This window comes from Schistocerca cancellata, chromosome 8 (genome assembly GCF_023864275.1).
Source record: "Schistocerca cancellata isolate TAMUIC-IGC-003103 chromosome 8, iqSchCanc2.1, whole genome shotgun sequence".
Lineage (NCBI taxonomy): Eukaryota > Metazoa > Arthropoda > Insecta > Orthoptera > Acrididae > Schistocerca > Schistocerca cancellata.
The window spans coordinates 600078438-600102656 of record NC_064633.1 but is presented as its reverse complement, the minus strand read 5'-3'; the positions used below and the strand labels follow the sequence as shown (position 1 = coordinate 600102656).

Sequence of the window (24219 nt, the reverse complement as noted above, 5' to 3'; positions counted from 1 at the left end):
TACGTGGAGTAACCTGTACTCCAGCAGCAGACTCTGGCCTGCGCTGACTGCCACTCACGTGCAGCGCGCTGCTCGTTCGCTGCTGGAGTACTCGTTATTCTTCGTATATTACCCTCCCTATTAATACATACCGATGAAAGCAGTATCGCACTACACAAATTTGGAACCTCTGCATCGAATGGACATGTAAAATTCCGCTTTAAAAATATCGTTGTGTGTAACAGAAAACAAGAGAGACGAAATATATGGGTAAATAGAAAGCCTACATTGTGCATAAACAAAAATATAATTGCATGTAAAACGTTTGTTTTGGTGGAATAATTTTCAGTCAAAAAGCCAGCTCTGTTGTAGGAGAAAAATAGTTTTCGATGTAAATACTCCTTCAGTAAGACAGAGCGAGGTGATGCATTGATGAGGTACTTGACTCGCATTTGGCAGGATATCATTTCAAACAGTATCTACCCCAAACTGCTTATGGCAAATGTCGGGATTGTTCCTTTGAAAAGGCGTGGCCAATTTCCTTCCCGACCCCTCTATTCTGAGCTTGTGCTCTGTATATAATCACTCGTCACCGATGGAACATTAAACCTTGATCTTCCTTCCCTCTTCAAAATCTGGCGCTTACATGGAACTGCTAACAGACAGAAAACATCAAACGACATTTAGCAGTTCCGGAAGTCAAGTTTGGAATGTTCGTACACAACTACGATAGTTCTCGAGAAGGAGGAGTACTCCTTCGAGACCCCTAGAGATCGTCTGAAGTTTGTCTTACAATAGGCCTACAGTCTAAAATTCTTGGCCTTACCTCTTTAGGAGAGTATTGCTGCTTTTTGGAAAATATAGTTACAGGCATGTGTATGAATATTTTCTGATATTTGTTTTGCAAAAAGCTGAGAGTGAGTGCGATGGTGGTTTCTGTTACAGGGCGTACATACAATGACCTCAACCAGTACCCCGTGTTCCCGTGGGTGCTCACCAACTATGAGACAAAGGAGTTGGACCTGAGTCTCCCTAGTAACTATCGCGACCTCTCCAAGGTAAGTATGCACCGTCGCTAGAAGAACTTGTTACTGCTTCAGCATTCACAACTAATTTGTGCTGGGAGGATGGGTGCTAGTCCTGCAAGGTATGCAATAGAACTTGTGTGAAGTTTCTAAAGTAGGAAATGCGGTACTGGCGGAAGTGAAGCTGTGATGGTGAGTCATGAGTTGTAGCTGGACAGTTCGGTAAGTAAAAGGCAAAGGTCCCAGGTTCAAGTACCAGTCTAGCACACAGTTTCAGTTTGCCAGGAAGCTGGACTTCTTCCACATATCGGGAATTTCTCTTCAAGGTTGAATGAATGAATAAATAAGTTCACTTATGATAAAACGTTGGCCACCCAGCTGAGGGAAACCTGGCCCTGACCCCCATTCTACAATCTGTGTTTGAGCACTTCTGAGCATCACAAGTAATTACATACCAATATCAAAATGCCGTGACCCAATTCTTCAGTTGTTGTTAGAACTGCTGCAGGCCACTTCATTAAATAACTTCGAATGTAAATCTTCCCAAATTATTAATTGTTTCACCTCTGTTAATTGACTTTTATGCATAGAATGAGTTAACAGCTTTTCGGGCTATGAATGTTACGTGAATCCCGTATGTTATCTTTTGCTGTGCAATGAATGTCAGCATTTTGTTGTGGAGAGTTTCTGGAGTCTCCAGATTGTATTATCAGGCTGAAGCTACAGGCAACGTAGGCATTATTATGTTGTGTTTATTTTTTTATGATGAAATGATAGTTTTTCATGACTGTGGCTACTCCTTAGTCAAGCTTCTGTCCTACTGGTTGAAGTTGGTGTGGAGACTTATTACAGTCTGTCTAAATACGCAGTTACTGTAGTTATCTGTTTTAGCAAGAAACAAATGCCACAGTCCCAAAACGATTTTCCCTGATTAGTGTACTTTCCAAAAATACACTCCTGGAAATTGAAATAAGAACACCGTGAATTCATTGTCCCAGGAAGGGGAAACTTTATTGACACATTCCTGGGGTCAGATACATCACATGATCACACTGACAGAACCACAGGCACACAGACACAGGCAACAGAGCATGCACAATGTCGGCACTAGTACAGTGTATATCCACCTTTCGCAGCAATGCAGGCTGCTATTCTCCCATGGAGACGATCGTAGAGATGCTGGATGTAGTCCTGTGGAACGGCTTGCCATGCCATTTCCACCTGGCGCCTCAGTTGGACCAGCGTTCGTGCTGGACGTGCAGACCGCGTGAGACGACGCTTCATCCAGTACCAAACATGCTCAATGGGGGACAGATCCGGAGATCTTGCTGGCCAGGGTAGTTGACTTACACCTTCTAGAGCACGTTGGGTGGCACGGGATACATGCGGACGTGCATTGTCCTTTTGGAACAGCAAGTTCCCTTGCCGGTCTAGGAATGATAGAACGATGGGTTCGATGACGGTTTGGATGTACCGTGCACTATTCAGTGTCCCCTCGACGATCACCAGTGGTGTACGGCCAGTGTAGGAGATCACTCCCCACACCATGATGCCGTGTGTTGGCCCTGTGTGCCTCGGTCGTATGCAGTCCTGATTGTGGCGCTCACCTGCACGGCGCCAAACACGCATACGACCATCGTTGGCACCAAGGCAGAAGCGACTCTCATCGCTGAAGACGACACGTCTCCATTCGTCCCTCCATTCACGCCTGTCGCGACATCACTGGAGGCGGGCTGCACGATGTTGGGGCGTGAGCGGAAGACGGCCTAACGGTGTGCGGGACCGTAGCCCAGCTTCATGGAGACGGTTGCGAATGGTCCTCGCCGATACCCCAGGAGCAACAGCCTAATTTGCTGGGAAGTGGCGGTGCGGTCCCCTACGGCACTGCGTAGGATCCTACGGTCTTGGCGTGCATCCGTGCGCCGCTGCGGTCCGGTCCCAGGTCGACGGGCACGTGCACCTTCCGCCGACCACTGGCGACAACATCGATGTACTGTGGAGACCTCACGCCCCACGTGTTGAGCAATTCGGCGGTACGTCCACCCGGCCTCCCGCATGCCCACTATACGCCCTCGCTCAAAGTCCGTCAACTGCACATACGGTTCACGTCCACGCTGTCGCGGCGTGCTACCAGTGTTAAAGACTGCGATGGAGCTCCGTATGCCACGGCAAACTGGCTGACACTGACGGTGGCGGTGCACAAATGCTGCGCAGCTAGCGCCATTCGACGGCCAACACCGCGGTTCCTGGTGTGTCCGCTGTGCCGTGCGTGTGATCATTGCTTGAACAGCCCTCTCGCAGTGTCCGGAGCAAGTATGGTGGGTCTGACACACCGGTGTCAATGTGTTCTTTTTTCCATTTCCAGGAGTGTATATAAGTTTTTGGCCCCATGTTAGACACTGCTTTTGGAAGCCACTACTCTCGCATTTAAAGATTCACATTCATAACAAATCCCACCACATATGTTTTATGCACTAAAAATATCTGGCAGGCTAGCTTTGCTTGATTTAACTCGTTGACACCAAACCTCTTAGCAATGTACTTATTTTACTTTTCTTGCAATGAAAGTAAATGTGATTTTGATAATATTATTACCCTTTTGGTCTGACGTAAGGACTGTTTTACATTTGACTCCACATAGAACTCTGGGGAAGATGAAATATGATCTACCATTTTCAGAGGTTAATGTTTCAGTGAGGAGAATCTAAATGCATAACCAGGAGCAAAAAAGACTCATCAATCTGGAAGGTCAACAGAATGTGAATCTATACAGTCAGCTTTTCTGAATCTTACTATCCACAGATTATGATACGTGTCTTGAGTGTAGATCTATGTAACTGATAAATGCAAGTGAACTAAATTAACTGATGCGATTCTTTCCTATTTTTGTGAATATTTCATCTTTTTGCTGATTGTTCTTCTGTGTCCTTCAATATGGGTTTATTAGATGTAGTGCTTAACTTTTCTGTAAGTTCTTGTTGTCTGCTATAGTTTTGAATTTAATTTGGTTTGGTATAATGACTCCTGACATACTTTCAATTTAAATTAGCCAGCTATTCCTAGCTTCCATTCGAAAGAAAGGGTTAAGAATTCATTAGGTCAGTTTAGAACTTTCCAAATCAGATTTTACATCCCTCTCTCTGAAGGTATTGAAGATTTTCTCAGAATGTTGGTATGCAATAATTCTTGTAATTTCCTTTTAGCTGTACTCTCACAGTAGAGATTTTTCAAAACGCTCTGTAAAATCTTTCTTCCATGCCTTTTTACACCCTTATTAGTTTGCATCCAATTATAATGATTTACAATGCACATAATGTTTCAGGCCTACATAGATTTCTGCAAATTCTTAGCTTTGCCTTGTTCAGTATTCATGTTTGTATTATCCCATCTGTTCCTGGCGATTAGACCTTTTTTTGACTTAGATATTCTCACTTCGTTACCCCTATTTAACCTTGAGAGTTGGATAATTGCTCATGAACGTTAGAATTCAACTACTAAAACTATCTCGATATCAAGATTTGACCATTGAGGTACTATGGCAATCCTTCCACATGTTACAATTTGGGTTACAATTTCATGGAGTTCTTGAAGGAAGTAGGTCATTTCTTACCTGTTGGAAAATATTGCCAAACAACTGAATGCAATTTTGTGTTCACCTTGTCTGATGATAATTATGCCAATTTGTATATGTTTTCTTTTCTTGTTTGTGGCAGTATTTTACATTATATTTAATAGACGCCCTGTCATGTTGCAGCCAATTGGAGCTCTGAATCCCAGCCGCAGAGCTTACTTTGAGGAGCGCTATGCTAGCTGGGAGCACGAGTCCATCCCACCGTTCCATTACGGCACACATTACTCCACTGCTGCATTCGTACTCAATTGGCTCATCCGTGTGGTATGTAACGTGCTTCCATTATTCCGTGTATGATCTAAGTAGAAAGGATACTATAGCCAACTTACCGTGCAAGCTGCAAAATAGTAAGAGTATTTGTTAACACTGATATTGGAAAGATCGTTTCAGGCGGAGAGATTTGCATCTTGATGTATTGCACAAATATCTAGAGCTGGAGCACTTGTCATTGATTTCCACATAAAATCATTGTGCACAGTGTGTACCAAAGATCTTTAAAGATAATTTAGTGGTGATTGTAAAGAGCAAGCCAGTTGAACATTACATACACTCATCGCCATAACTTCTAGCTTACCCTTTTTCACTTGCATTGTTAGCCTTGGTAGCAGTGTCACCATCAAAACTGGCTGAAAGGTTAGTGGTGGGAATAATTTACTATCAGTAATGTAGACTATACCAAATTTGCTGTTCACACAGTTTATTTGTTTGTAAACTACTGTTTATGGCCAGTTCGAGTCTCATCTACTTCAGTTATGCACAGATAAATGAGTAACCACATATTACACTCAGTTGATGTCCTTTAATATTGTTTGAGTACAGTAACCTAACCGTAATGTAATCAGTTCCCATTGTTACTTGTGGCAAGTAAAACATTAACACAGCCACTGTATTAGACACTCATTATTGTGTCATCCCAAACAGATAATCGTACCAGAACAAATAAAATATGCTCAGTAAGTACTAGTTTTGCAAACAACCCTGTTCATGACCTAGCTCCATTGTCACAGTTGATGATAATCATTATTGGATTTTCACATTGTAATTAATCATTTAAAACAATCACTAAATTATTGAATTGTAGTAACCGAGTAATACACGAAACCGTTCCAAGTAACACAAATATGGCTTTATTCATTAACCTCTGAACAATAACAGAAGTAATACACTTATACAGTAATACACAGAAGTGAATACACTTATAACAAGACACAGACTAACTGATGCGACCAGTACATCTGGATGAACACAGAGAGAGACGGTCAGCACTGCTTCGCACATATATACGGGCGACTCGCCAGCACGTGGCACGGCGGAGACAGTGCCGTGCACACACCTCTCACAGGTGGCCTCCAGCAACTGGCCCACGCTGATACAGTTGGCACCCGATTCGTACACATACGTGCAGTGACACCACACTCACATGCACTGCTAGCAGGAGACAGCATACCTCATCCTCGTGCAAAATGGGTGTCCAGGCGACGGAGGAGATGTCGGTGACCTGACGTGAGACGCATCCGTTGGATCTGCAGCGGTGGCACTGTGAATGTACATCTAGTATTTTGTTGCCTAATGAATTCCAGGGACTGGCTTTAGGGGTTTCAGACATTTTCTTTTGTTGAGTCAAACGGGATAGGGATCCATTGCTTATACCAAAGATTGCTGGATAAGCTTTCTCACAAATCTGAACATCTACTTCGCCTACAAGTAACCTTATGGACATTGGTTGTGTGCCACCTACTCCTCTCTGGATCATCAGTGTACCACCGCTTGACAGGATTCAGATTCACACATCCAAATATATGAGAATTTTGAAGATCATTGTAACTCAAAATTTCAGAAATTAAGAAACAACTTCTCCTGTGTACCTGCAGGTACAATATCGAAGCAATTTCTCACATAGGCTCAATCTGAACCTTGTGATTTTTGCCTTTTTCAGTACACCCTTATGATTACTGTATCTTTACAACTGTTTTGCTTCCAGCTAAATGAAGGCAGTTTATTTCTTGCCTTACACATTTTGCTTCTTTTATTTGGGAAGCATCATCAGTGGTGATTTCAAAATGGTTCAAATGGCTCTGAGCACTATGGGACTCAACTGCTGTAGTCATAAGTCCCCTAGAACTTAGAACTACTTAAACCTAACTAACCTAAGGACAGCACACAACACCCAGCCATCACGAGGCAGAGAAAATCCCTGACCCCGCCGGGAATCGAACCCGGGAACCCGGACGTGGGAAGCGAGAACGCTACCGCACGACCACGAGATGCGGGCAGTGGTGATTTCCAGTGCTGTTAACACGTGTGTGGTCTTGGAGATGAATTTGTTAGTCTTCATACTCCAGCTGGCCAATTTCTGCTGTTGTTTCATCCACATTTGTCACATCACATGTTTCACTTTCACTTCCATTTGATGGTCAACGTTTTCTTGTTCTTCTTTGCACCAGTTCTGTGGATTATACTTCTCTTTCATCCACCATGTTCACTGCTTGTATTCTGTACTGAATGTGCCAATTGAACACTTCAAACGCTGTCTAAACTAGATCCACAAAGTGATTAATATTACATATTACACAAGAATTATACTTCATGTTTACACTTTTATTAAATCCAATATAACCTACCTCAGCCCCCAAAACTTTTTAAATTACAGTTAATTATCTGTTGTCTGTTTATCATATTGCACACTATCAGCTATCCTGCTCCTCAGCTATTCAGCTTCTTTCCACAGTGGGAAAGCAGGAGTGTAACGAAAGGTTAGCCCGTTTTTGACATTACAGAAATCATATCTAGTGAAACGCAAGACATTCTCTTTGTTGTATTACATCTTAGTGCAATATTTAGGGGTGAGATCAGTGTCAATTTTTATGATTCCTGTACCCAGAGAGAGATGGCAGCACTTATCTGAAAGTTTTTATATTTCAGGGTTAACCAATTTTTCTGCATATCCTTCAATTCAAAAATGTTTTCTGCAGCACCTGTATTGACCAGTTGCTGAAGCACTTAGCGAAAAACACTTAAATCCTTAAACAGCTTGGGAGAAGTCACAAGCATTGGAGTCACACAGTTTGTCCATGTCCATATTCTGAGCAACCTTCAGCTGACAACACATGGAGGCAATGTGGCCTTTCATTTGGAAAGCATTACAAGTAGCCCAGTACTTACAGCATGCCAAATGTTCATGCTGGACAAAGTGAAAAGACAAGGTGGAAACAGATAATGCTGACTCTCACTATGGCAATCACAGCTGCTTGGGCTGGCCTTGGTCTGCTCAGCACTGGACTCACATGTTTACTGCTGTCACTGCCTCTTCCTTGTGCACGCTATCTGTCATGTGCTATTTGCAAAACTTCTGCCAACGAGGGGGGGGGGGGGGGGGATTTTCACAGAGTAGAGCCATCTGCTGCACTTCTGTGTCTGAGGCTAAACAGATAATTGTGTTGCACACCATAGAGTATGCTTAAGAGTCATTATGGGCATTAGTAACAAATTGACACTTATGGCTAAGGCCATGAACTTCAGCTGCCCTGTATGACTTGTTTGGTAAATAAGAGCTGCTGGTTCTTGTAAAAAAGCAAGCTGACACTGTAATTGATGCATTGTAAGTGGCATACACAAGAGGAAGAAGGCTTAGCATAAAGTTTTGCCTGTCACACCAAAGGCCAAAAAATGCTGTCTGAGTCTTTTTTCGTAAGCTTCCCAATGCTTGGCTGAATCATCATATGGAAGAAAAGTGAGTGGAGGGACCAGTGTAACAGTACCTGTCTGTTAATGGAAGTGAACAAAATGATCACTGTCGAAGTAAACTTGTTCACTCAGGGCTGGTAGCGTGGTGTCCATAACTTGATCAAACTGCACTTATAGACTGCACATACACAAACCATCCCATCCTTGTTGCCAGTTGTGTAGTAACAAAGTAATATATGAAACTGATACAAGTAACACAAATACGGCTCTATTCATAAGGTTCTCTTGAATCTAAACATAACAAGACACAGAATGACTGATGTGAGTGATGCAACTGGATGAATATAGTCAGTTAGCACTGCTCTGTGCATATATGTGTGCAAGTCGCTGGCAAGCAGCTCGGCAGAGCCCGAGCTGTGCACACACCTCCCGTAGGTGTCCTCCAGTGGCCGGCTCCTGCTGTTACAGTTGGTGGTCAATTCAAGCACACAAACATGGTGACACCACAGTTGGCACACTCACACTCATACTCACATGCACTAGTAGCAGGATACGGCATGAATAAACTCCCTCATGTGAATTTTAGTTAAAAAGTGGTACGTTTTCTGACTTGTAACATATACTAAATCAATAGTGCTACATTACTCTATATTAGTGGACATAGAGTTTATGCATTTGGAAACTCATCACAGAGTGAACTCACATGGCTTCTGCCATGTTTCTTTTATAATTTTACTATAATTAAAACTGAATTTAGCTGTTGTTGTTTGCCAGATTTTCACAAATTACAATTATTTCTAAAGAATTACACTGGTTACTTTGTCTAAATATGTGAGTATGTTTCAGTAACAATATTTTATCCAAAGATGTTAGTTACTTCAAAATTAATTGAGTACAGGTGCTGATACCATATCTATGGCACTGGTTGTATGAGTATATTTGTTTTTAATGCATTTTTGTTCACTGTATCAGAAAGTCTGTAATTGTTTGTATGTATGAGTAACAACAATGATAACAGAACTTGCAATTACTAATATTTTGTACTTACCACGGTCTTTAGCCAAACTAATTATACTAATGGATTCAGAATAACCAAAAGAACTTATTGAACAATGATGTTGAGTTGAATTAGGGTTAATTATGGATTTGCAAATTTCACATCCAAACATTTATTACATTCATAGCTATATTAGATTTGGAAAAAAAAAATTATTTTTGGAAGGAAAGTCCAGGTTTCCCACCATCTTTCTGTGTTCTCTCCGGTCGAGTCCTCTCCTCTTTTTTTCAACACACTTTTCCATACATTCCAGCCATTTATCAGTTGGTTCCACTTCGTAATTTCCATCACATCTCCATTTCATGTATTTTCTTGGGAATCTTCTTGGTGCCCATTCTCTTTAAATGCCCATACCACTTTAGCCCTGATGTTCCTATCCTACTGTGCACAGTACTGTGTCTGTTCATTGTTCCACATTTCCTACACATTAAATGAAATACTTTCCATTTAGTTGTAAAAATATTATTAAATTACGTTTATGCCATAACATCTATATTTTGTGTGTGAATTTTGCCGCAGGAACCAATGACGACAATGTTTCTGGCACTCCAAGGTGGAAAATTTGATCATCCTAACAGGCTGTTTTCATCACTGGCACTATCCTGGAAGAACTGTCAGAGGGACACCTCTGATGTAAAGGTTAGTTTACTGGGCTATTAATTTGAAACTGAAAGTTCAAATTCCTATGTGCATTGTATTCAAGTAATATTGAATTAAATATGCTCTTTCTACATTTTGTCATCCAGCTTCTTTAGGTCCATGGGTGTTGCCTTAAATTCAGGTACTTTACATTAATTTCTTCAATCTTGAACTATTTGTCAAATACAAGTTTTATTTCATCCAACTTTATACATTTCTTCCAGCCACTCGAAGATAATTGTCACTTGCTTCTAAGTACAGGGTGTCCCAAAAAGAATGACCCGATTTTAACTATTTTAAAATTGAGACAAATGTCACTAGGTAACTGAAACAGCGCTAGATGTAATGCATGGTCTAGAGTTTGAGAAAAAAATGTGCTAGATGTTGCTACGAGCGCTGACCTGGAGCGTGGACATGGAGGATGACACTTTTATGTCATGGTTGATATTCAGCAATGAGGCAACTTTTCATAATGGCGGTAAGGTTCACCGTCATAATGTGCATATATGGGGGCTCAAAAATCCTCATGAAACAATTTAACATGAATGTGATTCATCAAAAGTGAATGTTTTTTGTGCTGTTTCGCAAAGCAAGGTTTATGGGTCCTACTTTTTTGAGGAAGAAACTGTAACAGGGCAATCATATCTTGCAATGCTACGGTACTGGTTATTTCCACTACTTGACTCTGACAATTTCATCTATCATCAAGATGGAGCACCACCACACTGGCACTACAAAGTGCGCAGTTTCCTCAATGCCGACGTGCCTCAACGTTGGATAGGGCGTACAGGACTGCGAGACCAGACTTTACCCTCTTGGCCTCCTATGTCCCCTGACTTAACACCATGTGATTTCTTCCTGTGGGGATATGTTAAATAATGTGTTTGCAATCCTTCCTTACCTCGTGACATTGATGAACTGAAAACCAGAACATCAGCTGCTGTAGCTTCAGTGACAGAAGACATCTTACGCTCAGTTTGGGATGAATTTGGCTATTGGCTAGGTGTCGTCCATGCAACCAATGGAGGACACATTGAACATTTATGATGGATTTTTATAAACTTCTGTCTTTTCTGACAAGGGAACCTCCCCATCGCATCCCCCCCCACCCCCCCAGATTTAGTTATAAGTTGGCATAGTAGATAGGCCTTGAAAAACTGAACACAGATCTATTGAGAAAACAGGAAGAAGTTGTGTGGAACTATGAAAAAATAAGCAAAATATACAAACTGAGTAGTCCATGTGCAAGATAGGCAACATCAAGGAAAGTGCCAGCTGACGAACGCCGTGGTCCCATGGTTAGCGTGAGCAGCTGTGTAATCAGAGGTCCTGGGTTCAAGTCTTCCTTTGAGTGAAGAGTTTAATTTTTTATTTTCAGACAATTATTATCTGTCACCAGTGTCGTATAGAATATATCAGACGTGTTTTCCTGTGGAGGAATTGGTTGACCTATGACCTTGCGATCCAATGTTTTCGGTTCCCATTGGAGAGGCACGTCCTTTCGTCTACTAATCGCACTGTTTTGCGGTGCGGTCGCAAAACACAGATACTAAACTTATTACAGTGAACAGAGACGTCAATGAACGAACGGACAGATCATAACTTTGCGAAAATAAAGAAAATAAATTTTTCACTCGATAGAAAATTGAACCAAGGACCTCTCGTTCCGCAGCTGCTCATGCTAACCATGGGACCACGGAGCTCCTGAGCTCACGCTGTCCTTGATGTTGCATATGACGCACATGGACTACTCACTTTGTGTATTTTGCTTATTTTTTTCATAGTTCCACACAACTTCTTCCTGTTTTCTCGATTGATCTGTGTTCAGTTTTTCAAGGCCTATCCACTGTGCCAACTTATAACTAAATCTGAGGGGGGTGCGATGGGGAGGTTCCCTTGTGAGTAATTTAGTATGCAAGACAGAACTCATGGTGCCTATCCGCTGAATCAGGGAGCTGCCCTTGATAGTTGACTAATGTGTGCTGCAGTCAATGGTAGTTGTAGCTCAGCCAAGTGTGGCAGATCTTGATGATAGAAGTTTAGCATGCCCAGAAAGCAATGTAGTCCCTTAGCAGTCTTTCGTTCACAGTCTACAGAATGGGTTTGACTTTTTCCAGTATTGGTAGCAAGATGGCAGATGAAATCTCGTGTCATAGAAAGTTGATCTGCAACTGACCAAACATGCACTTAGTGGTGTTGAGAACAATGCCACAGTGTTCTAAGCATTTAAAAACTTCAAATTAAATGCTGTTTGTGTTGCTCAGCTGTGGACAAAGCAGTGGGGAAGACTTAATCAATAAATCTTTGCATGTCTGCACAGCATTCCTTAGGCCAAATGTCATTAAACGGCTCTCAAACAATCCAAATAGTGATGATGGTTGTCTTTGGAATATCTTCCTCTACCACTGGAATTTGTGTAAACATCTTAGTATAATCAAGCACACTGAACAAGGTCGCTCGGTATAAAGCGTGATTGTAGTTACGCAACAAAGGCTCTGGGTACTGGTCTGGCACTGTTAAAGTTTTAAGTGCGTGATAGTCTCCACACGAACACCATGCACCACCCTTTTTGACACAAGCTGTATTAGAGAAGACCATGGACTTCTCGATGGACGAATGGTGCCTTGATGTCAAAGTCCACCTTCACAATGACTAAGCACTCAGGACCTAACATCTGGGTCGACATGAGATAGGCAGACCATCAGTCAGTAGTGTTAATATGATTTATGATACTGTGACATACCTCTAAAGACACTCCAGGCAGGCATGCCAGGGCTGGAAACTGTTGCAGTAGGCCCGAGTACTCGCTGTCACTGCTGGCCACTTGCAAAATCTTGGCCATTGCACTACATCAGAAACCCGAAGCTGTCTGGCTGATGATGCTGTTAACAATTCATGCATTCATCATGTCTGGTAGTTGGTGGTTGAACACCAAAAAATCAGCTCTAATGATGCACTCCATGACATCCGCAATTGTAAACGCCCATGCTTACTTGAGATTGTCATCCAATTCCATATGCCGTGTACCATACATTGTTATAGAAGAACTGTTTGACACAGATAGACAAACAAGGTTGGTGGTTGACTGCCATATAGCAGGGTCTGTGGAGATACACACAGATCTGACCCTGTGTCTGCTAAATACGTGCAACCTGACTTGCTGGTGCTTATAAACAGGTGCTGTGATTATGCTCAACAGTGGGATGATGTGCCTATGTCCGATTGCCACTGGCATCTGGGAAGGCAAAACATGTGGTGCATTTGTACGCCATGTCACCAAATCTGCAATGATACTAACAGATGGATGGTTTACCTGTCCCAGAAGTCAAAGAGGTTGCAGAAGAATGGCTTCTTGACCTTTTATGGTGTCAGTTTCTGTCATTACTATGGTCAGGCAAGGATAACAACTCGCTAATCTGTTTGGTGAGCGCATCAACCTTGACGGCAAGATTGTCGTAGTCTGCACGTGTTGCCATTGTTGGTGATATGTTGTTGCACAGTGCTGTCACTGTACTTATTGGTGCAGCCGTCATTATATCCACAATCTTGACAGCCAAATCGGCCACTGAATCAGAGGGCATCACTGTTAGTGATCCTATTATTGTCTTCACTTGTGGTGCGGATGCACGTAGCAAGTTGGCAGGCACTGTGCCAATGATGACTTTTTTCCCAAGTGCCTAAGTCACGGAGATGGCTTCCTATTACCAATATCCTCCTGCATTAAATCTTGCCTAATCTGTTCTTCTTAAGATGCAGAGACTCTACATATTAACTCTGACTTAAGCTTCTTGTAGGAGTTCATGGTAGGTGGTGCAGTTATATATCTTCAATCTTGGCTCCGTACTGAATGTCTAACTGGCTCACAACTATTGTGAACTTGGTAGAGTACATAGCTATTCCGGCATAATCAAAATTGGCTTCCACTTGTCCAAACCAGTGTTGGGTTATGTGGCCTGAAGGGTGATAAACATATGGTAAGTCTGGAAATACTGCCATAGTTCATAAATCTTGATTCACTCGCAAATTGAGTTACTCCTTTGTGATAGTGCAGGCTAAATCACATCAGGGTCACCATTGTCTGAACCTCTAGTTGTTGGCTCTCCAAACGTACAATTGTGTGTTCTACTTTAGCCAGATAGTGTGTAATTTTAAATGCCAATTGATCTCTTAATTGAGTAACTTCATTAACTGATTACATACAGCAGGTACTTGAATAACAATGTAATAACTGTAGCAATAAATGAGGTTGAAGTAAAAACGAATGGTCTCTAATTGCAAGAAAAATTCTCTGACATCTCCATAACTATAAACAGTCAAGGAAAGCTGTAACATCGCAGCACACAACACAAAAAAACCCAGTGCCTCTGGCATGAACTTTTTGACAGTTCATGTGAGCGCAGCAGCTGACATCAGTCTCAGCTGATGGCACTCTGTAAAATTATCGCTACAGGTGCAACAGAAACACATATATTTATAAAACCTGTAATATCTTGTCTCTAGAAACTATAAATGAACAAACTCATGTGTGTACCTAGAAAATCACAACATTAACTGACTGACAACGTGTTGTAAAACTAAGTCAGCAGATCAATTAGCGCACAAAGCAAAACCCTATACTGGACACAGTGGTACCTTTGATAATGTATTGTCTACCAGCTGAAACTCAGCAGACAGACAAAATTGAGATGCCTGCTGTGGTGTAAACACACAATGAAATTTTATTTGTTAGCTACCTTTTTATGGATGAGAATGAAGATTTCAAAGTAGTTAGCAAATAAATTGACATCAGTTACATGGTATGCTGTATGAGAAAACCAGACATGTAATATGTTTATGATATGTGAGGGGAGAAATAGAATAAAAGGCCACTGATATTAGCTAAATTGTCACTGAAAGTAATTAGGGTTCAACAAAGTGTAGCTTCAAGGTGGACCCACAAATCATAAATTGTGTACAGAGTGTCCAATGGTTATTATCCTTCTGTCTAACCTTGTAAAGTTAGGTGACACACAAAACAGTCTTATTATTATTATTATTATTGTTATTATTATTATGAATTTTTGCCAAATTTAAAGGGAGAATAATCACTTGTTAGTAGTAGAGACATTCCTAAATTCATAGGTGTTACAAGTACAGAATTATGGTAGTACTTTGTTGTCAGAATAAAGAATTTGATGGAAGTCCTCATGTTTTTGTGACATTCATATCTTTACAGGAACTCATACCAGAGTTTTTCTTCCTTCCGGAAATGCTAGTGAATGCGAATCGCTATAGACTGGGCCAGCAAGAAGATGGCACAGCTGTAGGAGATGTAGAACTGCCTCCCTGGGCTTCATCTCCTGAAGAATTTGTTCGTATCAACAGAATGGTAAGAAGAATCAGTTCTTATAGGGTATAGTAAAATAATAACTGTTCTTTTTCCAGAGGTCCTTTTTTTGTGCATATGTAATGTGTAATTTCACTGTGAAGCATTACGAACTTGATTTTTATACCACATAAATCTCTTGTGCTTTCTTCTTTGACCATCATACTGTGATTGTTGAATTTGGTGAACCATTGTTAAATAACATAAGCAAGCAATGCTACTGAAATTATTTTTCAGTCTCCTCATTTTGTTGTCACTTGGTAACAGTTCAGTAAGCAAATTTTATTCAGTAATTTTCACAGCTAATATATCTGAGGTCATAGTGATTTGATAGAATTTTCAAGTTGATAATATATTATCTTGTCACTCTGAGTGACATAGATTGTTTATGAGATATCTGCTAGCCCCTGATTGACTCATACTTTGTGCACAACATCTATTTGTGGATGCATCTATCACAGAAATTTATGAGTTGACAAAATAGCGGACTGTTAAAGATAGCAAAATTAAAGGATACAGCAGTACTACATGCAAAGAAATAAGTTTGTTTATCTAGAATCTGTATGTCAGCAAATGGCCAAATTATAGATACTACTCTGTGGGAGAGTAATTTAATGTGCACAGGGGTTCCCAAAATATGCCAAGAGATTTCAAGAAAGTCCAATTCCATAACTGGACTAATTAACAAATTAACAGGTTATTTTAGTGAATGTGTACATTTTTGTAAATAGAAAAATCAAATGTGCAAAACTATAGTACTGAATTTCAGAAATCATTGCATTTTAAGATACACATTGTACAGAACAAAAATTTCAAATACAAGTACCTTTTGAAGTATTGAGTTTTTGGAAAAGTAAAACTTTTGTTGGAAAGTGGAGAATAAGGGCTTTTGAGTGAACTAGGTCAATTTCAGAACAAACAGACATTTTAACATCCTTGAATTTTGACATCCACACGGTCTATGGGTAACATAAATTCTGAATTGTTCTTTAAATAAAATATTTTCAAGTAATCTAACTGTACTATTTTATGAAGTTCCAACATTCTGATGGAGGATAGTACCAGTAACTTGGGTTATTAAGATCTTTATTTACTTTAAATATCCATCACAACTGTGTTAATAGTTATTTATTTGTGGTGAGTAGTTTCTCAGCCAGTTATGTCCATTTTCAAACCATAGCCTTAGATGTAACTGTAAGTGGAGGGAACTGTATGATTACACTTACATCTAAGACCACAGTTTGGAAATGGACATGATTGTCTGAAACTAGTCACCACAAAGAAATGACTATGATGGATATTGAAGGAAAATAAAGATTTTTAACTATACAATTGTCATGAGTAATCAGGAAACTATGCAGTGAATAATAAACGTTTATCAGATGTATCATGAATAAGAATTTAGGTTTTTTTGTAGCTGTGATATGTGAACAAGGGAACAAAGAAAACATATTTTATGTGTTTAAGGAGTAGAATTGTAACAAGTGGAACCATCCTACCTTGCTGTGTTTCAACTGCTAATGTTTATTTATTTATTTATTTATTTCTTACACCATGGATCCAACTGTGACAATTTCACATGGATGTAGTGTGTGTCAATTTTTACATTGTCAATGACAAGTACTTGTACACTATGTTTACAGGTAAAGAATATAAAGTTACTTAACCACTACAATGATCCATAACACAATATAATGGAATGAGAATCCTTAGACCTACAGATTACAGGTATAAAACAAAGTAAATTAAACCTGAAAAGGTCATACAACCCAGACTGTTAAATATAAGCAGTTAACACTAAAAGAGTTACATATGTGACAAGAATGTTCAGCTTAATGTTCAATTTATATGATAATACATCTTATTTTAAGGCCGTTTCTCACTGTGTTTCATAAACTCTTCCAAACTGTAAAATGACATGGCTAAAAGAAATTGCCTCAGAAGCTCTTTAAATGTAGATTTGTTGGCAATTTCACATTTGATTTCTGGAGGAAGAGCATTAAATATCTTTATACCAGAGGACTGTACACCCTTCTGCACAATCTTCAAATTTTTACCTTCAGCGTGGAAATCATGTTTCCTCCTTGTGTTATACTGATGGTATTCACTGTTACATTTGTATAAATCAGTGTTTTTACTTATGAAACACATAAGTGAGTATATATATTGAGAAGTAGTTGTAAGAATTCCCAGATTCCGGAATAGGCTTCTGCAGCTGCATCTAGGATCTACACCAGACATCACTCTTACAACACGCTTCTGAGCAATGAATATTTTCTTTGCAAGAGGTTGATTTCCCCAGAAAATAATTCCATATGCCATCAAAGAATGGAAGTAACCATAGTATGCAGCTTTTTTAATGCTTAAGTTTGCACTGACAGAGATGATTCGCATTGCAAAAACTGAAGAGCTGAGTCTCTTGTAAAGATCTAAAATGTGATGGGACCAGTTTACTCTACAGTCAATCTTCACGCCTAGAAACTTTGTTACTTCCACTCTTTCTATGACCTGTGTGGCATATTTAACAGTCATTTCTTCCTCAGTTTTGGCAGTTGGGGTGAACTGAATATAATTAGTCTTACTCAGGTTAAGTGAAAGACCATTTGCAGTAAACCACTTCATTAAATCTATAAGAATAGTATTAACAGACTCTTGAACATTTTCACATTTAAGACCATTAACCATTATGTTAGTATCATCTGCAAAGATGGTAAAATTGCACTGAATCATTGAAGAATAAGGTAAATCATTTATAAATAACAGGAACAGTAAAGGACCAAGAATAGAGCCCTGTGGAACTCCACAATTTATGTCTCTCCATTCCGATGAAATCATTCCACCACACAAATTGTCTGACTTATCTAAGACTACTTTCTGTTTCCTCTCTGTCAGGTATGACTGAAGCCAGTTAACTGTCCTTCAATGTTTGAAGTACCAGTAGTCATCATTATCCTTCTACATATTAGCTATTACTAGACTATGCAAAAAATACATTAAAATTTAGTGCTAACAAGTAATTATTATAAATACGTTCATCATACATTTCATTTCCACTTCTTCACTAAAAAGTAATTCATTGACTCATTCATCATGTGAATTGTGGAAGCTTGTAATTACTGTTTTTGCTTTAAAATGTGCACATCAAAAAAATAATATTATGTAACATAATCTTGGAAATCAGTAACTACTTACCATATTTTGGAACAATGATGACTTAAGTAACACTGACTGATACCCAGAAGCAGTTGGGGAGGAGGAGGGGGGTGAGGGAAGGCTTCGACTAGTAAAGGGATCATATGTAATTGTTGAAGAATATTCTGAGTTAGAAAGAGAACTATGGAGTAGATTAGGAGTGAAAAGTAACAGAAGACTATAATAGCTCTAACTGAAAACTGAAGGTTCTAATAATGAGTAATAATTATTTATGTTTTGAAGTTTCAAGTTAAAACTTGGAAGAATGTATTGGGAATATGTGAAAATGATAGATGAAGAGAAACAGAGGTGAGATGAGCTGTGGTGTTATAGGATGGTGAGAAAGGGGTATGTGAAATAAAGAGTTATTCATTGTAGTGCCAAAAGGTGAGAGACCAAGGAAAAACACAGGTAGTAGATGGGGCAGGAGAATAAGATAGAAACAAGAGCACAGAGACATTGCAAGCTACCATCCTTTATCCATGGCATTAACTACATCATTGATTTCCTCAAACCACTACTTATTTGACAAAAGAAGCCTCTCACTGTACAACATCACTCTGGGTTGGTTCCTGTTGATCATCTGTTGTTCAAAAGACGTGGCTCTTGCATTCACTTCATGAAATGAGTTTATTACTGCAAAAAATATCTCTCATCACTGAGGGGGAAAAAGCTGCAGTGCCTGTTTAGTTTTGAAGTCTAGGCATAAAATCCATTGATATCCAGAGACTTCCCTCATTACTTATGATTCATAATGATGTGTATGGCTTTCCTGCAAAACCTATTCCCTGTGCTCCCTTTAATCTTGTAACCACATCCAAAATTGAATGTGTTTTTCAGATTGCAGTATTATCATAAAAATGTGTGTAGCAAACTCACGTTTGTGTTCATCAAAAGAATATCTACAAGTTATTATTACTGTAGGCATGTCTTTCACCAACATATGTTATGTAAAGTGCGTTAAACTACTGCATTCAAAAGACTGATGACTTAGATGAAACATGAAATAAATGTTGTGACATGACATCAAACAGTGATGGAAAAATGGTTACAATTTCCCTATTCCAGCATCACTTCATAACACTTACATTTTTCATTTAAAACAGGATTTGAAAATCTTTAGATATGTTCCAATTTATTTTTATATTTTAACAAAAATGATTGATATTTGTTTTAGATATATACTGGTATCTAAATCAGTGCAAATATTTTGCAGAAAGTGTGTAGTTTTGCCTTAGACTTTTTCTGGCAGCATACATGGTGTTCATGTGTGGCAGTGCGCTGAAAAAGTAAAGTTGTACTTTAGAGCTTTTTGTATTTGTCTGGATGAACCAGTTCTCAGAGAAAGTAACGGCATACCACCTCCAATATGACTACGCTCATTAAGTTACTGTGGTGTTCAAATGCATATTGGGTGGTGATCAGCTTAATTTGTGGAGTAGATACTTAAAACAGTAATTGTATTCTTTCTGGGGTTCTCCTGATTGGACTGTGCCTCAGAGAACCAATGAAGTTTAAAATAAACTGATTTTTGTCTTGACAGAACCACAAATCCTACATTATTTCATTTTCCCTTAGTGATTCAGATGGCTGTATTCATTTTGGCTTGGAAATTAGTTGATTCTTGTTCATTTCAGGCCTTGGAATCTGAATTTGTGTCCTGCCAATTGCACCAGTGGATTGACCTCATTTTTGGATATAAACAGAGAGGTGAGTATTGTGATTTATATTCATTTCTGAAATATAAAAGTGCTTTAGATTCAGAGAATCATGTCAGCTACTGTGTAATTAAATAACTTCTGTTGTGAACAATGTCCGAAACAGAACTATATATTTGTGTATGTTTAATAAGACCAAAAGAGTCTCAAGGAACAAAAGACTGTTTTAAGAACTATGTCAAATAAAAAAATGATGATGTGATATATTAACAAGTAAATGAGATGCTTGAAAGTTCTTCCATTTATATATTTTTTTTTTTTTACCTAGAAGAGTGCTATTTATAGCCGGTTGTAAAAATTAAACCTCATCAGCTTTTCTCTCTGCCTCTCTTATGAGATATTGTTGGTTCCTTACTTTGCTTACGTGCTTTGCTTACATTGCTTATTGTTTTATCTGTTATTGAAGAATTTACTAGTCTTTCTCCATTATTTGAGTTTCTGTATAGTATGTTGTAAGCTACTGTTTACCTTAGTGAATTCTATCATTTTTGTTCCATTGAAGGCCCTGAAGCTGTCAGAGCAACAAATGTCTTTTACTACTTGACATATGAAGGAAGTGTGGACATGGACAGTATTAGTGATCCAGTAATGAAAGAGGTGAGAGATCTACTGTGATAAACAAAAGGAAGCGATTGTCATTGTTCAGTTATGTACAGTGTATTTTTTTGTAATTTTTTTTTCCCCACAGGCCATTGAAAATCAGATTCGTAATTTTGGCCAGACACCTTCGCAGCTTCTAATGGAGCCACATCCTCCTAGGAGTTCTGCAATGCATCTGGTGAGGCTCTTGATCAGTTTCAATCTGGTATTTCCCCTGATTGCTGAAAAATCATAAGTGCAATATCTGCATAGAATCATAATTGCCTGGTCCAGTAAATGAAACTATTTTTACTAATGTCTTTAGTAATCAGCCAATAACTGTGCACATGACAACTTGTGTATTCCATCACTAACAAGGTTTGTTTTGTTTTTCAAGTCTCCAATGATGTTCTCCAGCATCCCAGAAGATGTCTGCATGACAATGAAATTTCCATCTAACTCACCTATTTGTCACATTTCGGCAAATACATATCCCCAGTTGCCACTTCCGTCCGTTGTCACTGTGACTGCAAACCAGCAGTTTGCACTAAACAAGTGGAACACTAGCTATGCAGGTAGGTCAAGTATTCCTTGCAGTGCTATATTAATCCCTTTTTTATTATTACCTTCAAATTACAGTTTCAAAAACTGTGTACAGATAAATTAAAACTCCTACTTGACAGTTTAGTAGTGCTAGCAAAATCATATCTTAAGCTTTCAGAACTGAATAAATCTTAATCAGAAGCTTTAGCCAAAATGAGAGGAAAGATAGGAAGATAATGGAAGGGTGGAAATCTCTTCCAGTCTAGTTATCAGACACACACATGGAAAATGGATGAAGCTACATCCAATTCTTTTACATTTCTTGTGTTTGTCATTTTAAAACTAGGCTTAGAATTAATTCCTATTGCTGACTACTGCTGCTCACCACATTTTTACATGCATAGTAAGTAAGTGAACAATTTTCCTTTCACCTCTTTTGTCTTTAGCTCCTGACAATGGACATGTCAAGTTCAGTTGGTTTACATTATTCCCAACTCTCTCTGAAGCACCTAAATTTCATATGTAGATAAGTAAACATCCTTCTAACCTGCCTGTTGTTGCAATTTTGTTTTTAGCTGTCATACTTCTTTTTAGGTTTCCTGCATGTGTAACTTTAAAATCACATCCATACAAATTTGATACTCAGCTTGTTTCTGAAATAATTTTCATGTTTTATAATGCATAGAAAAATAAGGAAAGAATGTAACATTATTCAGTTAAAGTGATAATACTGTTGCCATTTGACTGTTATTTATTTCCTTCTGGATACACTGTTGCAATTGGAGGCATAATAAATGTCAAGAACATCATATTCATTGTTTGACGATATGGGATCATCATATTAATCTCACTTACATGCTTTGTTATGGTAGCAAGTGAGAGTATCTCATAGGTTTTCAAAACTTTTACACAGGGACGTGATATGTAAATAATTTTGAAAGTATTCACTTGACAATTGCTGTGTAGCCAAAATTGCAAGAATGTTTCCATAAGGAAATAAATAACGAGCAAATGGTGAAAGCATTATCGTTTAGATAGTTCTAAATGATTTTGACTCTTAATAATAAGAAAATCATAATGTTATTTTGTTCCTTGCAGCATCTGTTCAGTCCCCGAGCTACGCTGAGACTCCACAGACACCCACAGCAAATCTTCCACTGTCGATGGACCCTGTACTTTGTAAGTTGACAATCTGAATTTGCAATATGGAAATATTCTGTGTGCTTCATAGACACAAGAAACATTATGTGTTATTCTGTATGCACAGCACAATCAGGCAGCAGTTCAAATCCAGCCATGAGAAGACATCTTGGTGATAACTTCAGCCAAAAGATACGGATACGTTCCAACTGCTTTGTGACAACAGTAGACAGCCGTTTTCTTGTTGCTTGTGGTTTCTGGGACAACAGCTTCAGAGTGTTCTCTACTGAGACTGGTGAGTGCTGTTTGATATAAAATATTTTATTATGCCATAAAATAACAAAAATAGATTGTAAAAAGTCAGAATTTAATAATGGTTATGATTAAATCTGCAGTCAAAAATGACAGTGGCCCTGAACTTCAATTATTTTGGAAGATAGCTAGTTTCCGATAATTCAGAGTGTGTTACAGGAAAGTGGGCTGCTAGACATCTTGTTGGTATGGGCCACCTTTCTCAAATATACTGATTAACTTGTAAAGTTTTAGATGTCGTGAGCTTTAGTTCTGACATCAGTTAATTGTGTTTTCTAGTTGAGAGCCCTAATGATAACTAATTATACCAGTGTAATCTGAACAACAAATTCAAGTGAAATAAAGTCTAAATAAGATCTTGTAATTTTCTCGTAAGAGTCACATGCCAATAAATAAACGTATTGAAAATGTTGTTGTTGTTGTTGTTGTTGTGGTCTTCAGTCCTGAGACTGGTTTGATGCAGCTCTCCATGTTACTCTATCCTGTGCAAGCTTATTCATCTCCCAGTACCTACTGCAGCCTACATCCTTCTGAATCTGCTTAGTGTGTTCATCTCTTGGTCTCCCTCTACGATTTTTACCCTCCACGCTGCCCTCCAGTACCAAATTGGTGATCCCTTGATGCCTCGGAACATGTCCTACCAACCGATCCCTTCTTCTAGTCAAGTTGTGCCACAAACTCCTCTTCTCCCCAATTCTATTCAGTACCTCCTCATTAGTTATGTGATCTACCCATCTAATCTTCAGCATTCTTCTGTAGCACCACATTTCAAAAGCTGCTATTCTCTTCTTGTCTAAACTATTTATCGTCCATGTTTCACTTCCGTACATGGCTACGTTCCATACAAATACTTTCAGAAATGACTTCCTGACACTTAAATCTATACTCGATGTTAACAAATTTTTCTTCTTCAGAAACGTTTTCCTTGCCATTGCCAGTCTACATTTTATATCCTCTCTACTTCGACCATCATCAGTTATTTTGCTCCCCAAATAGCAAAACTCCTTTACTACTTTAATTGTCTCATTTCCTAATCTAATTCCCTCAGCATCACCTGACTTAATTCAACTGAATTCCATTATCCTCGTTTTGCTTTTGTTGATGTTCATCTTATACCCTCCTTTCAAGACACTGTCCATTCCGTTCAACTGCTCTTCCAAGTCTTTTGCTGTCTCTGACAGAATTACAATGTCATCGGCGAACCTCAAAGTTTTAATTTCTTCTCCATGGATTTTAATACCTACTCCAAACTTTTCTTTTGTTTCCTTTACTGCTTGCTCAATATACAGATTGAATAGCATCGGGGAGAGGCTACAACCCTGTCTCACTCCCTTCCCAACCACTGCTTCTCTTTC

At 39.1% G+C, this 24219-nt stretch overlaps 1 protein-coding gene across 1 annotated transcript in view; it reads left to right on the top strand.

Moving 5' to 3' along the window:
- Window positions 1–24219, top strand: part of LOC126095705 (neurobeachin-like) — a 294661-nt gene that overhangs the window by 251402 nt on the left and 19040 nt on the right. The window contains exons 6-15 of the mRNA XM_049910456.1: window positions 925–1037; window positions 4759–4899; window positions 9896–10015; window positions 15231–15383; window positions 20210–20282; window positions 20793–20887; window positions 20979–21068; window positions 21267–21444; window positions 22511–22591; window positions 22680–22847. Of these exons, the coding sequence (XP_049766413.1) occupies window positions 925–1037; window positions 4759–4899; window positions 9896–10015; window positions 15231–15383; window positions 20210–20282; window positions 20793–20887; window positions 20979–21068; window positions 21267–21444; window positions 22511–22591; window positions 22680–22847 (1212 nt within the window). The remainder of the gene's footprint in view (window positions 1–924; window positions 1038–4758; window positions 4900–9895; window positions 10016–15230; window positions 15384–20209; window positions 20283–20792; window positions 20888–20978; window positions 21069–21266; window positions 21445–22510; window positions 22592–22679; window positions 22848–24219) is intronic.